Source organism: Procambarus clarkii, chromosome 84 (assembly GCF_040958095.1).
Source record: "Procambarus clarkii isolate CNS0578487 chromosome 84, FALCON_Pclarkii_2.0, whole genome shotgun sequence".
Taxonomy (NCBI): Eukaryota; Metazoa; Arthropoda; class Malacostraca; order Decapoda; family Cambaridae; genus Procambarus; species Procambarus clarkii.
This window is the reverse complement of record NC_091233.1, coordinates 13,492,506-13,507,643: the sequence shown is the minus strand read 5'-3', so window position 1 is coordinate 13,507,643 and position 15,138 is coordinate 13,492,506. Positions and strand designations below refer to the sequence as shown.

At 41.7% G+C, this 15,138-nt stretch overlaps 1 protein-coding gene across 1 annotated transcript in view; it reads right to left on the bottom strand.

Moving 5' to 3' along the window:
* Positions 1–14,405, bottom strand: part of LOC138358504 (probable G-protein coupled receptor Mth-like 1) — a 112,429-nt gene extending 98,024 nt beyond the window's left edge. Inside the window, exons 1-2 of the mRNA XM_069316482.1 lie at positions 14,236–14,405; positions 13,968–14,087 (exon numbers count right to left, since the gene is read on the bottom strand). Coding sequence (XP_069172583.1) covers positions 13,968–14,087; positions 14,236–14,401 — 286 coding nt within the window. The 5' untranslated portion in view covers positions 14,402–14,405. The remainder of the gene's footprint in view (positions 1–13,967; positions 14,088–14,235) is intronic.
* Between the last annotated feature and the right edge of the window lie 733 nt (positions 14,406–15,138).

Below are 15,138 nucleotides of genomic sequence, written 5' to 3'. Positions count from 1 at the left end.
TATATATATATATATATATATATATATATATATATATATATGCAATATGCAACTGAAAACTCATACCCCAGAAGTGACTCGAACCCATACTCCCATACATACCAGTTGCGTTGCTCCTGGGAGTATGGGTTCGAGTCACTTCTGGGGTGTGAGTTTTCAGTTGCATATTGTCCTGGGGACCATTCAGGCTTGTTCGCATTTGTGTTCCTCACGTGTGCCCCAAAGAATGAGGTGATTTGGTAAAATGCTATGCCCAAGATTACTATCCGAGTGCCGGCGGTGGGGTGGTTCAAATAGCTTAGGCTATCACCTCATTATGTCCGGTCGTGATGGTCAAGTGGATTAAGGCGTCTTGTACATACCAGTTGCGTTGCTCCTGGGAGTATGGGTTCGAGTCACTTCTGGGGTGTGAGTTTTCAGTTGCATATTGTCCTGGGGACCATTCAGGCTTGTTCGCATTTGTGTTCCTCACGTGTGCCCCAAAGAATGAGGTGATTTGGTAAAATGCTATGCCCAAGATTACTATCCGAGTGCCGGCGGTGGGGTGGTTCAAATAGCTTAGGCTATCACCTCATTATGTCCGGTCGTGATGGTCAAGTGGATTAAGGCGTCTTGTACATACCAGTTGCGTTGCTCCTGGGAGTATGGGTTCGAGTCACTTCTGGGGTGTGAGTTTTCAGTTGCATATTGTCCTGGGGACCATTCAGGCTTGTTCGCATTTGTGTTCCTCACGTGTGCCCCAAAGAATGAGGTGATTTGGTAAAATGCTATGCCCAAGATTGATTACTATCCGAGTGCCGGCGGTGGGGTGGTTCAAATAGCTTAGGCTATCACCTCATTATGTCCGGTCGTGATGGTCAAGTGGATTAAGGCGTCTTGTACATACCAGTTGCATTGCTCCTGGGAGTATGGGTTCGAGTCACTTCTGGGGTGTGAGTTTTCAGTTGCATATTGTCCTGGGGACCATTCAGGCTTGTTCGCATTTGTGTTCCTCACGTGTGCCCCATAGAATGAGGTGATTTGGTAAAATGCTATGCCCAAGATTACTATCCGAGTGCCGGCGGTGGGGTGGTTCAAATAGCTTAGGCTATCACCTCATTATGTCCGGTCGTGATGGTCAAGTGGATTAAGGCATCTTGTACATACCAGTTGCGTTGCTCCTGGGAGTATGGGTTCGAGTCACTTCTGGGGTGTGAGTTTTCAGTTGCATATTGTCCTGGGGACCATTCAGGCTTGTTCGCATTTGTGTTCCTCACGTGTGCCCCAAAGAATGAGGTGATTTGGTAAAATGCTATGCCCAAGATTACTATCCGAGTGCCGGCGGTGGGGTGGTTCAAATAGCTTAGGCTATCACCTCATTATGTCCGGTCGTGATGGTCAAGTGGATTAAGGCGTCTTGTACATACCAGTTGCGTTGCTCCTGGGAGTATGGGTTCCAGTCACTTCTGGGGTGTGAGTTTTCAGTTGCATATTGTCCTGGGGACCATTCAGGCTTGTTCGCATTTGTGTTCCTCACGTGTGCCCCAAAGAATGAGGTGATTTGGTAAAATGCTATGCCCAAGATTACTATCCGAGTGCCGGCGGTGGGGTGGATCAAATAGCTTAGGCTATCACCTCATTATGTCCGGTCGTGATGGTCAAGTGGATTAAGGCGTCTTGTACATACCAGTTGCGTTGCTCCTGGGAGTATGGGTTCGAGTCACTTCTGGGGTGTGAGTTTTCAGTTATATATATATATATATATATATATATATATATATATATATATATATATATATATATATATATATATATATATATATATATATATATATATATATACTCCCCCAGCTAACCAGGAACCCCTCAGCCAAAGAACAGGGTCCTGGGAACTATACACCCTGAGGTGCACCCAGAGGGGGACCCAGACCCAGAGGAACGTGTCGGGTTTGTGACGAATCTCACAGCCTTAGAAAGAAGGAACCCTACGTCAACACAACAACTGTGAGGGTTCACGGATGGTAGCTGTAGAGAGGGATGGCCCACAGGTCCCCCCGGCACCCCCACACATCCCAGCAAACTTCATGTCATCAGATGACCTCCTGGGGGCCATCAAAGCATCCACCACCAGAACTCTTCCCCACATTCCTAAAGCAGTGGACCCATTTGCAGCAGGGAAATATACAGACCTTCTAAGGAAAGTGAATGAACGGTCTGAAAATCTTAATGCTGCGGCCACCATCAAAGCATGGCATAATTTGCTCCTGTTTGGCAATATTTGCTTAGGCGTACCTGCAAGAGGAGGCAAGTCACTAGCCTCATCAGTCACTAGAGCAATAAATAATTTCCCTAGAGCTGGCAACTTGATCCCCATCCCTCCTCAACACAAAAACCGTCGTGGAAGACCCAAGAGTTCCAATGATAATTTTAAGCTTGGAACACAAGTGACCAAGAAAATTGAAGAGGGCAACACAGTAGGGGCAATTAGGTTACTTACCAGTGAAAAAATAATCGCCCCTACAAATACTGCTACTGCCGACTCACTGAGAGAGAAGCACCCTCCCAGAGTACCATGGGAACCCACTGCTCGGGACACAAATGTCCCAGACATGGGACCTCTATTCCTCCAAGCGTCAGAGGTATACAAAGCCATCATGTCATTTCCACCAGGCTCAGCAGGGGGATACACTGGAGTAAGACCTCAGCACCTCAAGGAGATGACAAACCTAGTTCTCGGCGAAGTTGCCGAGACACTGCTGTCAGAGATCACGAAGTTTGTCCACGACTGTCTCTCCGGGTTGATACCAGATACAATTAAACGCTTCTTCTTCGGAGCATCCCATTGTGCCCTTAAAAAGAAGGATGGTGGAGTCAGACCCATTGCCGTGGGTAACACACTTCGGCGCCTTGTTGCTAGGGCAGCTGTCAGAAAAATTAGCATAGACGCTGCAACGATGCGTCGACCCCATCAACTAAGTTTTGGTGTCCCCCATGGCTGTGAAGCAGCAGCTCATGCAGCACGAGCGTATATCAAGGACCTCCCAGAAAATAAGGCATTAATTAAATTAGACTTTAAAAATGCCTTCAACCAGGTAAAAAGGGATGTGGTACTGGAAGCAGTTCGAACCAGCTTTCCTTGTCTACTTCCTTTCGTTTCAGCAGGGTACAGTAGGGAATCGACACTGTTGTTTGGGGAACATGAAGTTGTTTCCGCAGAAGGTGTCCAGCAGGGAGACCCACTTGCCCCTTTTCTTTTCTGCATGGCAGCTAAGGAGGTCACAAGCAGGTTGTCCAGCGAATTCAACATCTGGTTCCTGGACGATGGCACCCTGGCAGGGACACAGGAATCCCTGCTAGGAGATCTTCAGCTAGTGAAATCTAGGGGAGAGGAGTTAGGCCTTACACTAAATCCATTAGAGTATGAAATCACCTCATCCAGCCAACCAATCATAGATGCAGTACGAATCTTATTGCCAGGAGCCCAAGTGATCGCTCCCACCGACAGTGTGCTGCTAGGGGAACCTCTGGGCTCGAACGCCATTGAAGTAGTCCTCGAAGAAAAGCTTAAAGACCTGAGGAGGATGGAGGCGCGAATAGAGGCTTTGGATGCTCACGATGCTTTGTACCTTCTTACAAGGTGCCTGGCCTTGCTCAGACTTACCTATTTCCTCAGGTGTGCTCCTTCCTTTGACAGCCCAAAATTAACGGAATACGACTCACTCCTAAAGACAATAACTATGAAAGTGTTAAACCTCTCCCTACAAGATGACCAGTGGGACCAAGCAACGCTCCCAGTTAGACTCGGGGGTATAGGTATTCGCAAGGCGACACAGTTAGCATTGCCGGCATTCTTATCCTCGACCAGTGCTACAAGTGAATTAGTGAATGAAATACTACCAGAATACCTAAATAACTCCATTGAGATTCGTGGTCCCAAATTTGTAGAAGGAGCTGGTCAGTGGGACACTCTGGCCAATTCACACACCCGACCAACTTTTCCAAACGACGGTAAACAGGCCAAATGGGATAGCCCCATAGTGGAGAACATCGCTAAAGCATTGCTGGACGCAGGTTCTCAGAAGGACAGAGTTCGTCTCCTAGTTGTGCAAGCCCCCCATGCTGGGGACTTCCTGTTGGCAGTCCCTAATTCCGCCTTGGGCACCAGCCTGGACCATCGGGCCCTAAGTATTGGTGTTGCTCTGCGCCTTGCCGCCCCTATCTCCACCGAACACCGGTGTGTTTGCGGCCATGCACGGGCAGACCAATACGGCAGCCATGGCCTCATCTGTCGTAAGACACAGGGAAAGATTGCCAGACATGAAGCAGTCAATGACATTATCAAGAGAAGTTTGGCTATAGCTGGGTGTCCAGCACAAAGAGAACCCCAGTTGTGCAGACCTGACAACAGCCAAAAACGCCCAGATGGAGTCACGCTGCAGCCATGGAGGGAAGGTAAACAGGTCGTATGGGATTACACCTGTGAATCTACATTAGCTGATACCTATTTACGTTTATATATATATATATATATATATATATATATATATATATATATATATATATATATATATATATATATATATATATATATATATATATATATATATATATATATATATATATATATATATATATATATATATATATATATATATATATATACGTTTGCGAGGCACTACACATCAAGAAGTCAACACCAGCAATCAACAGCCAATTATTGCACAACTATATTCTACCCACCTCAAGACTCCGCTCCAATATAGAAGCATCAAGAAATATGGACCAATAGGCTTTCTACAAACACTTCTATTCAATACCCATTGTTTCTGTTCTGTCTTGTGTTGATACTTTTAATACCCTATTAATATCCCCTCCTGTTCTGTCTTGTGTTAATGCCACATCACCCTTCCCACCTCACTCAAATGTAGATATAATATCAGAGAGACGTAAGTTCTAATCAGTTGTGTATTTGTGAAGTCTTTGAAAATGTAATAAGTTTTACGAAACGCGCCCGTGTCGCGTCAGACTAGAAATAAAAATGAATTTTGGAGAAGTGATTTTTTATTTACCTCCAACAGTGAAGCGTAATGTACGAAAGATTGAGAAAATTCGTGTTAGAATTATTAATCTTACTTTTTCGGTCATATTTAATAATATATGTCTACAGGAAAGACTGCTACCAAAATATACTAATATATATATATATATATATATATATATATATATATATATATATATATATATATATATATATATATATATATATATATATATATATATATATATATATATATATATATATATATAATGCACAGACTACCCTATTCCAGTAGCTGAAGTTTATAACTTTTTAGACACTCAACCCACCAGGAGACTCGAACACTGGCCAACAAGGGGGCAGTTGCATGCTGTATCCACTACGCTATACTTCAAAGCCATAAGAGAGTGTCTGTCTCAGTGTCTAAAAAGTTATAAACTTCAGCTACTGGAATAGGGTAGTCTGTGCATTAAGCATTTGGCACTGAGTTTTCCCATATAACAGGAACCGATGAAAGAGCATCCGAGGTCCCACACTATCTCATCGCCTGGGAGAGGATTGGAATTCTGGTTGGTTAAATACCCCAGAATTCCTACCTCTCTTATGGCTTTGAAGTATAGCGTAGTGGATACAGCATGCAACTGCCACCTTGTTGGCCAGTGTTCGAGTCTCCTGGTGGGTTGAGTGTCTAAAAAGTTATAAACTTCAGCTACTGGAATAGGGTAGTCTGTGCATTAAGCATTTGGCACTGAGTTTTCCCATATAACAGGAACCGATGAAAGAGCATCCGAGGTCCCACACTATCTCATCGCCTGGGAGAGGATTGGAATTCTGGTTGGTTAAATACCCCAGAATTCCTACCTCTCTTATGGCTTTGAAGTATAGCGTAGTGGATACAGCATGCAACTGCCACCTTGTTGGCCAGTGTTCGAGTCTCCTGGTGGGTTGAGTGTCTAAAAAGTTATAAACTTCAGCTACTGGAATAGGGTAGTCTGTGCATTAAGCATTTGGCACTGAGTTTTCCCATATAACAGGAACCGATGAAAGAGCATCCGAGGTCCCACACTATCTCATCGCCTGGGAGAGGATTGGAATTCTGGTTGGTTAAATACCCCAGAATTCCTACCTCTCTTATGGCTTTGAAGTATAGCGTAGTGGATACAGCATGCAACTGCCACCTTGTTGGCCAGTGTTCGAGTCTCCTGGTGGGTTGAGTGTCTAAAAAGTTATAAACTTCAGCTACTGGAATAGGGTAGTCTGTGCATTAAGCATTTGGCACTGAGTTTTCCCATATAACAGGAACCGATGAAAGAGCATCCGAGGTCCCACACTATCTCATCGCCTGGGAGAGGATTGGAATTCTGGTTGGTTAAATACCCCAGAATTCCTACCTCTCTTATGGCTTTGAAGTATAGCGTAGTGGATACAGCATGCAACTGCCACCTTGTTGGCCAGTGTTCGAGTCTCCTGGTGGGTTGAGTGTCTAAAAAGTTATAAACTTCAGCTACTGGAATAGGGTAGTCTGTGCATTAAGCATTTGGCACTGCGTTTTCCCATATAACAGGAACCGATGAAAGAGCATCCGAGGTCCCACACTATCTCATCGCCTGGGAGAGGATTGGAATTCTGGTTGGTTAAATACCCCAGAATTCCTACCTCTCTTATGGCTTTGAAGTATAGCGTAGTGGATACAGCATGCAACTGCCACCTTGTTGGCCAGTGTTCGAGTCTCCTGGTGGGTTGAGTGTCTAAAAAGTTATAAACTTCAGCTACTGGAATAGGGTAGTCTGTGCATTAAGCATTTGGCACTGAGTTTTCCCATATAACAGGAACCGATGAAAGAGCATCCGAGGTCCCACACTATCTCATCGCCTGGGAGAGGATTGGAATTCTGGTTGGTTAAATACCCCAGAATTCCTACCTCTCTTATGGCTTTGAAGTATAGCGTAGTGGATACAGCATGCAACTGCCACCTTGTTGGCCAGTGTTCGAGTCTCCTGGTGGGTTGAGTGTCTAAAAAGTTATAAACTTCAGCTACTGGAATAGGGTAGTCTGTGCATTAAGCATTTGGCACTGAGTTTTCCCATATAACAGGAACCGATGAAAGAGCATCCGAGGTCCCACACTTTCTCATCGCCTGGGAGAGGATTGGAATTCTGGTTAGTTAAATACCCCAGAATTCCTACCTCTCTTATGGCTTTGAAGTATAGCGTAGTGGATACAGCATGCAACTGCCACCTTGTTGGCCAGTGTTCGAGTCTCCTGGTGGGTTGAGTGTCTAAAAAGTTATAAACTTCAGCTACTGGAATAGGGTAGTCTGTGCATTAAGCATTTGGCACTGAGTTTTCCCATATAACAGGAACCGATGAAAGAGCATCCGAGGTCCCACACTATCTCATCGCCTGGGAGAGGATTGGAATTCTGGTTGGTTAAATACCCCAGAATTCCTACCTCTCTTATGGCTTTGAAGTATAGCGTAGTGGATACAGCATGCAACTGCCACCTTGTTGGCCAGTGTTCGAGTCTCCTGGTGGGTTGAGTGTCTAAAAAGTTATAAACTTCAGCTACTGGAATAGGGTAGTCTGTGCATTAAGCATTTGGCACTGAGTTTTCCCATATAACAGGAACCGATGAAAGAGCATCCGAGGTCCCACACTATCTCATCGCCTGGGAGAGGATTGGAATTCTGGTTGGTTAAATACCCCAGAATTCCTACCTCTCTTATGGCTTTGAAGTATAGCGTAGTGGATACAGCATGCAACTGCCACCTTGTTGGCCAGTGTTCGAGTCTCCTGGTGGGTTGAGTGTCTAAAAAGTTATAAACTTCAGCTACTGGAATAGGGTAGTCTGTGCATTAAGCATTTGGCACTGAGTTTTCCCATATAACAGGAACCGATGAAAGAGCATCCGAGGTCCCACACTATCTCATCGCCTGGGAGAGGATTGGAATTCTGGTTGGTTAAATACCCCAGAATTCCTACCTGTCTTATGGCTTTGAAGTATAGCGTAGTGGATACAGCATGCAACTGCCACCTTGTTGGCCAGTGTTCGAGTCTCCTGGTGGGTTGAGTGTCTAAAAAGTTATAAACTTCAGCTACTGGAATAGGGTAGTCTGTGCATTAAGCATTTGGCACTGAGTTTTCCCATATAACAGGAACCGATGAAAGAGCATCCGAGGTCCCACACTATCTCATCGCCTGGGAGAGGATTGGAATTCTGGTTGGTTAAATACCCCAGAATTCCTACCTCTCTTATGGCTTTGAAGTATAGCGTAGTGGATACAGCATGCAACTGCCACCTTGTTGGCCAGTGTTCGAGTCTCCTGGTGGGTTGAGTGTCTAAAAAGTTATAAACTTCAGCTACTGGAATAGGGTAGTCTGTGCATTAAGCATTTGGCACTGAGTTTTCCCATATAACAGGAACCGATGAAAGAGCATCCGAGGTCCCACACTATCTCATCGCCTGGGAGAGGATTGGAATTCTGGTTGGTTAAATACCCCAGAATTCCTACCTCTCTTATGGCTTTGAAGTATAGCGTAGTGGATACAGCATGCAACTGCCACCTTGTTGGCCAGTGTTCGAGTCTCCTGGTGGGTTGAGTGTCTAAAAAGTTATATATATATATATATATATATATATATATATATATATATATATATATATATATATATATTTATATATATATATATATATATATATATATATATATATATATATATATATATATATATATATATATATATATATATATATATATATATATATATATGTCGTACCTAGTAGCCAGAACGCACTTCTCGGCCTACTATGCAAGGTCCGATTTGCCTAATAAGCTACGTTTTCATGAATTAATTGTTTTTCGACTACCTAACCTACCTAACCTAACTTAACTTTTTCGGCTACCTAACCTAACCTAACCTATAAAGATAGGTTAGGTTAGGTTAGGTAGGGTTGGTTAGGTTCGGTCATATATCTACGTTAATTTTAACTCCATTAAAAAAAATTGACTTCATACATAATGAAATGGGTAGCTTTATCATTTCATAAGAAAAAAATTAGAGAAAATATATTAATTCAGGAAAACTTGGCTTATTAGGCAAATCGGGCCTTGCATAGTAGGCTGAGAAGTGCGTTCTGGCTACTAGGTACGACGTATATATATATATATATATATATATATATATATATATATATATATATATATATATATATGTCGTACCTAGTAGCCAGAACTCACTTCTCAGCCTACTATTCAAGGCCAGATTTGCCTAGTAAGCCAAGTTTTCCTGAATTAATATATTTACTATAATTTTTTTCTTATGAAATGATAAAGCAACCCTTTTCTCTATGTATGAGGTCAATTTTATTTTATTGGAGTTAAAATTAACGTAGATATATGACCGAACCTAACCAACCCTACCTAACCTAACCTAACCTATATTTATAGGTAAGGTTAGGTTAGGTAGCCAAAAAAAGCTAGGTTAGGTTAGGTTAGGTAGGTTAGGTAGACGAAAAAACATTAATTCATGAAAACTTGGCTTATTAGGCAAATCGGGCCTTGAATAGTAGGCTGAGAAGTGCGTTCTGGCTATTAGGTACGACATATATATATATATATATATATATATATATATATATATATATATATATATATATATATATATATATATATATATATACATATAAATGTAAATTTTTTTTTAATCAAAATATATATATATATATATATATATATATATATATATATATATATATATATATATATATATATATATATATATATATATATATATATATATATGTCGTACCTAATAGCCAGAACGCACTTCTCAGCCTACTATTCAAGGCCCGATTTGCCTAATAAGCCAAGTTTTCATGAATTAATGTTTTTTCGTCTACCTAACCTACCTAACCTAACCTAACCTAGCTTTTTTGGCTACCTAACCTAACCTTACCTATAAATATAGGTTAGGTTAGGTTAGGTAGGGTTGGTTAGGTTCGGTCATATATCTACGTTAATTTTAACTCCAATAAAAAAAAATTGACCTCATACATAGAGAAAAGGGTTGCTTTATCATTTCATAAGAAAAAAATTATAGTAAATATATTAATTCAGGAAAACTTGGCTTATTAGGCAAATCGGGCCTTGAATAGTAGGCTGAGAAGTGAGTTCTGGCTACTAGGTACGACATATATATATATATATATATATATATATATATATATATATATATATATATATATATATATATATATATATATATATATAAATGTAAATTTTTTTTAATCAAAATCGCCAGTCTGAGAAAGTTTTTCACCGATTGCTTTGAAATTTTCACACATTCCATTCGCACCCGAGTGGGTTTTTGTATACATACTATATAGATTTCACTTCTGTGATGGGGAAAAAATAATAAATTTTTTAAACTGTTATTATCAAGTGAGGGAAATCTTCGAAACCTCTTTACAGATTGCCTTGAAATCTAGACACAACGTTGCATTCAAATAGGCGCGTGTTTTTAGATACCTACATGCCTCACCTGTGACAGGAAAAAACATGTTACAAAAAACAAACACAAAATAATTCAATCCAAATGAAAAAAATCGAAATCAATGATAATTCAATTTGTCAATGGAATCTGAAACATTGATATGGAATTGTAACACATTTAGTATAGCGTGTGTTGCACTTGTGTGCAACAGATGGCACTGTTTCGTAAAAAAAATGTTTTTACCAGTCACAGGTGTGGCATATATACTTATACTTACGAAATGAATGGTATGGTAAAAATACAGCTTCCGAAACAATCCGAAACAATGTCACACAAATTAATTTAATCAAAATTAAAATAAATCCAAATCTATTAAAATTCTATTTATCAATGCAGTTGGAAACATTGAAATGGAATTGTAACATATTTAGTATAGCGTGTGTTGCTAAAATCGGTGAAGAGCATTCGGAGATCACAGAATGTGTTGCTCTTACGTCCAACAGATGGTGCTATTTAAAAAATAAGTCCTGTCATAGGTGAGGCATGTATATAGTAGGTATATAAAAACACGCGCCTATTTGAATACAATGTTGTGTCAAAATTTCAAAGCAATTGGTAAAAAGGTTTCGAAGATTTCCCTCACATGAAAAGCACAGTTTTTTTTTTTTAATTCCCCATCACAGAAGTAACATCTATATAGTATGTATATAAAAACCAGCTTAGATGCGAATGGAATGTTGTGTGTAAATTTCAAAGCAATCTGTGAAGAACTTTCGGAGATTAGCGATTTTGAACAAACCAACATATACATTTTTATTTATATATATTGTGTGTCGTGATTATGTTTTCGTGTATTGATTAAGTAGTGATTTAAAGGCTATACATATTGAAGAGGTGTTATAATATGTTTTTACATTCACATGATGACAGAAGTGCTGGTTAAGAGATACTGAAGTGTTGCCATATATCATCATTAATTTCGAGAGTATTGCCATCGAACTTATTTAGAGAGATTTTACAAACCAGTATACTACATTGTTTATTCAGTGTAGCCTATTGTGAGTAAACAAATCATATTTTACTAATGTGATTCCTTCCTCCTCTTGATTTCTTTTATGTGTTGTCGTGGTGTTTACTGTGCACCACAGTAATGTTGAAGAAGCGCTAGACTGGGAGAAATGACATCCAACTGTTTTGGAAGTATTACTTGACCACAGAGTTTTAAGTCAAGTTGGCGACCTTGTCAATAACCTTATGGACGGGCAACTCAACCTGGGATAAACCTTGAGTTTCTGTATCCATGGGAACTCCCTAGTTCCCAGCAAGGAAACTAGGGAGTGGTAGAGTTACCTCACTTACTACGGGGTGCAAGGCTGAGTTGGGTGCAAACCCTGCTCCATAGTTTAACTGGGGTGCTCCCCAGAGGTGAACAGTGGTACCTAGGGAGGGGAGAAGGCCCCAAGAGAGAGGAACTATAGAGCGGAGAGTGCTGCAGCACTTAGGGCGGACATTGTCGAGCATTCTAGAGGAACATTGACTCCTCTTAAGCAAGAGTATGCCGGAGCGTAATTGGCGATTCTGCGGGATACGTAATCGGGGATCAAGACCCGTCAGACAATATATCTCTATAAACCTCGGTTTACCTCCCCAGGGATGTGCCTTCACAATCACACACCCGGGTACTCAGCTCTGGGCCCCCACCTCACTTGTGGACCCTTGTTTTTTTGGAAAACTCATTATACAGTCCCTCACTCAGGGATACAGCGACCCTCACTGTCCACCTGGGGCTCTACCTCTTGGCCCCACACTTGTAACTCCTGTATATCGCTCACACAGGGATGCTACTACCCTCACTGCACACCTGGGGCTCTAACTCTCGGCACCCATCTTGTAATAACTTTATAGTACCTTGTTGTGAGCTAGCTCCTCACAACCACCTTGTGGCATCAATCTCACCTTGTTTCATTAATACACCTCAACCGCTCACTCTGCTGATGGCCTCTGGGGATCTCCTTAGTTCCTCACTGTTCATTAAAGTTTCCCCATAAACCACTACAGGCCCTTTCCTCTGGTATTTGCAGTCCTGCCATCACAGTGCATAGCTCCAGCTCTTGTCCATCGGTCCATGGAGTCTCTCACTCTCTTGACGATGGCCAAGACTCTTCTCTCAGGCTCCTGATTATCTTCGTTACCCTCCGTGTTTTTCTTTTAATGTGGACTCCTTGTCACAGTGATAACTTCTTGTATCACCAGTACCCGCCTCTTCTCTCTAGGTTCTTCAATCGAAGAACGCCGTCCTCTTGACAACTAGTGGGTCTAGCTAGTTAACATAAAAACAAGGTAACTGCAGAAGGCCTATTGGCCCACACGAGGCAGCTCCTATCTATAACCACCCAATCCCACTCATAAACATGTCCAACCCATGCTTGAAACAATCGAGGGACCCCACCTCCACCATGTTACACGGTAATTGGTTCCACAAATCAACAACCCTGTTACCGAACCAGTATTTACCCACGTCTTTCCTAAATCAAAACTTATCCAATTTATACCCATTGTTTCATGTTCTGTCTTGTGTTGATACTTTTAATACCCTATTAATATCCCCTTTGTTATGTCCATTCATCCACTTGTAAACCTCTATCATGTCACCCCTAACTCTTCGCCTTTCCAGTGAATGCAAGTTAAGCTTTGTTGATCTTTCTTCATATGAAAGATTTCTAATTTGGGGAATTAACTTAGTCATCCTACGCTGGACACGTTCAAGTGAATTTATATCCATTCTATAGTATGGCGACCAAAACTGAACTGCATAATCTAAATGGGGCCTAACCAGAGCAAGATATAGCTGAAGAACAACACCAGGTGTCTTGTTACTAACGCTTCGATTAATAAATCCCAGTGTCCTATTTGCCTTATTATGAACATTCAGGCATTGATCCTTTTGTTTTAAATTCTTACTAATCATAACTCCAAGATCCCTTTCGCAATCCGACTTCGCAATCTCAGAACCATCAAGCTCGTATCTTGTAACTCTATCATCATTACCTAGCCTCAGAACTTTACATTAGCAGCATTAAACTGCATCTGCCAATCTTTTGACCATTTCAAAACCCTATTTAGATCAACTTGAAGTGATTGTGAGTCTTCTTCCGTGTTAATTTCCCTACCGATTTTTGTATCATCTGCAAATTTTCAGATGTTGCTACTCAAACCTGAATCTAAATCATTTAAATCATAGTTGGGTGTACTCAATGGGTCTAGTTCCTAGTCTCCGTGATGTGACACACTGTCAAAACATCTTCACAATCCCAGCGAAACCGGTTATCATACATGATGTAACATGCTAACCGAATAATGGGGGGTTTAGTTCATGACCCTTTTATGTGCCTCTAACATTTTCACTGCCACTCACAGTATGGATATAGTTGGGTGCTAAATATATGAACTAAACTAACCCTTTTCCATTCGGCGCAGGTTTGCTGAGCGGACGCAGCGGGAGGCAACCAGCAGGAAGGTGTTGGCACACAGCGTCAGCAACATGGGCACGTACAGATACACCAGTTTGGCCTTCTGGTCTGTGGATAATAAATCAGATTTGTAAATACAGTCATATTCCGCTTAACCTGTTCTTTGGATTATCTAATTTCCAAAGTATGTGACTCTGGAACAGCAATGTTTAACAGCACTGCTCCTATACGGATAAGCACAACACCGGAGACTGACCAGAGAAGAAGCAGTTTTTGAGACCAATCCTGGGGGTGATGACGCTGCAGGGGAGGGAGGCGCGGTAGTGGTTGAGGGTGAGGGCGAGGCTGGTGATGAGCCCCGGCACGCCCCAAGCCCACAGTGAGTGTAGTATGTACCGCCAGCCCTCATCTTCACCAAACATTCTGAAGCTCCTGTACACAACATGACACTATTAGAATTAATGGAACTACAGAAAGCCTATTGGCCCATTCAAGGCAACTTTTATTTATATCCACTAAAACAGATTTTTTATTTTATTATTTTTTTACACAGGTAGGGTACAGGAAAAACGACTTCTGATTCAAGAACATAAGAACAAATATGGCAAATCTAATGCAATGTTATTGGGATATGCACAGATAACTGAGAAATCTCTATGGCAAGAATGATGTTGGTGTTGTTGTTGACCAGACCACACACTAGAAATTGAAGGGACGACGACGTTTCGGTCCGTCCTGGACCATTCTCAAGTCGATTGTGTTGATGTTGGTGTTGTTGATTTAGAGGCGACGACGATCGAGGGATCGGATGCGACCTGGCTGCCTAATACTTGGAAATTGCGAATAGGGATGGGATCCTTGCAGCTTCTTCAGCTGACGGACATATCCAATAAAGTGAAAGGTATGTCAAACGATGTCGTAGCAGATGTCGCCCTCTCCCGCGCCCACTCCGTCAATGAAAACGGGTGAGGCAAAGAATATGCAACCTATGAATAGCACTCTAGTTTGATGTGAGCACTATAAACCCATGGGCAGTGGAGAAATAAATGTACCACAGTATCCACATTGTTCGGACACCACTGGCAGTAGGGGAAATCATTCAACTGGCGACAATGGAGATGCCCAGTCAGACAGGTGTGCCTAGTCAGAAGGTGAGTGA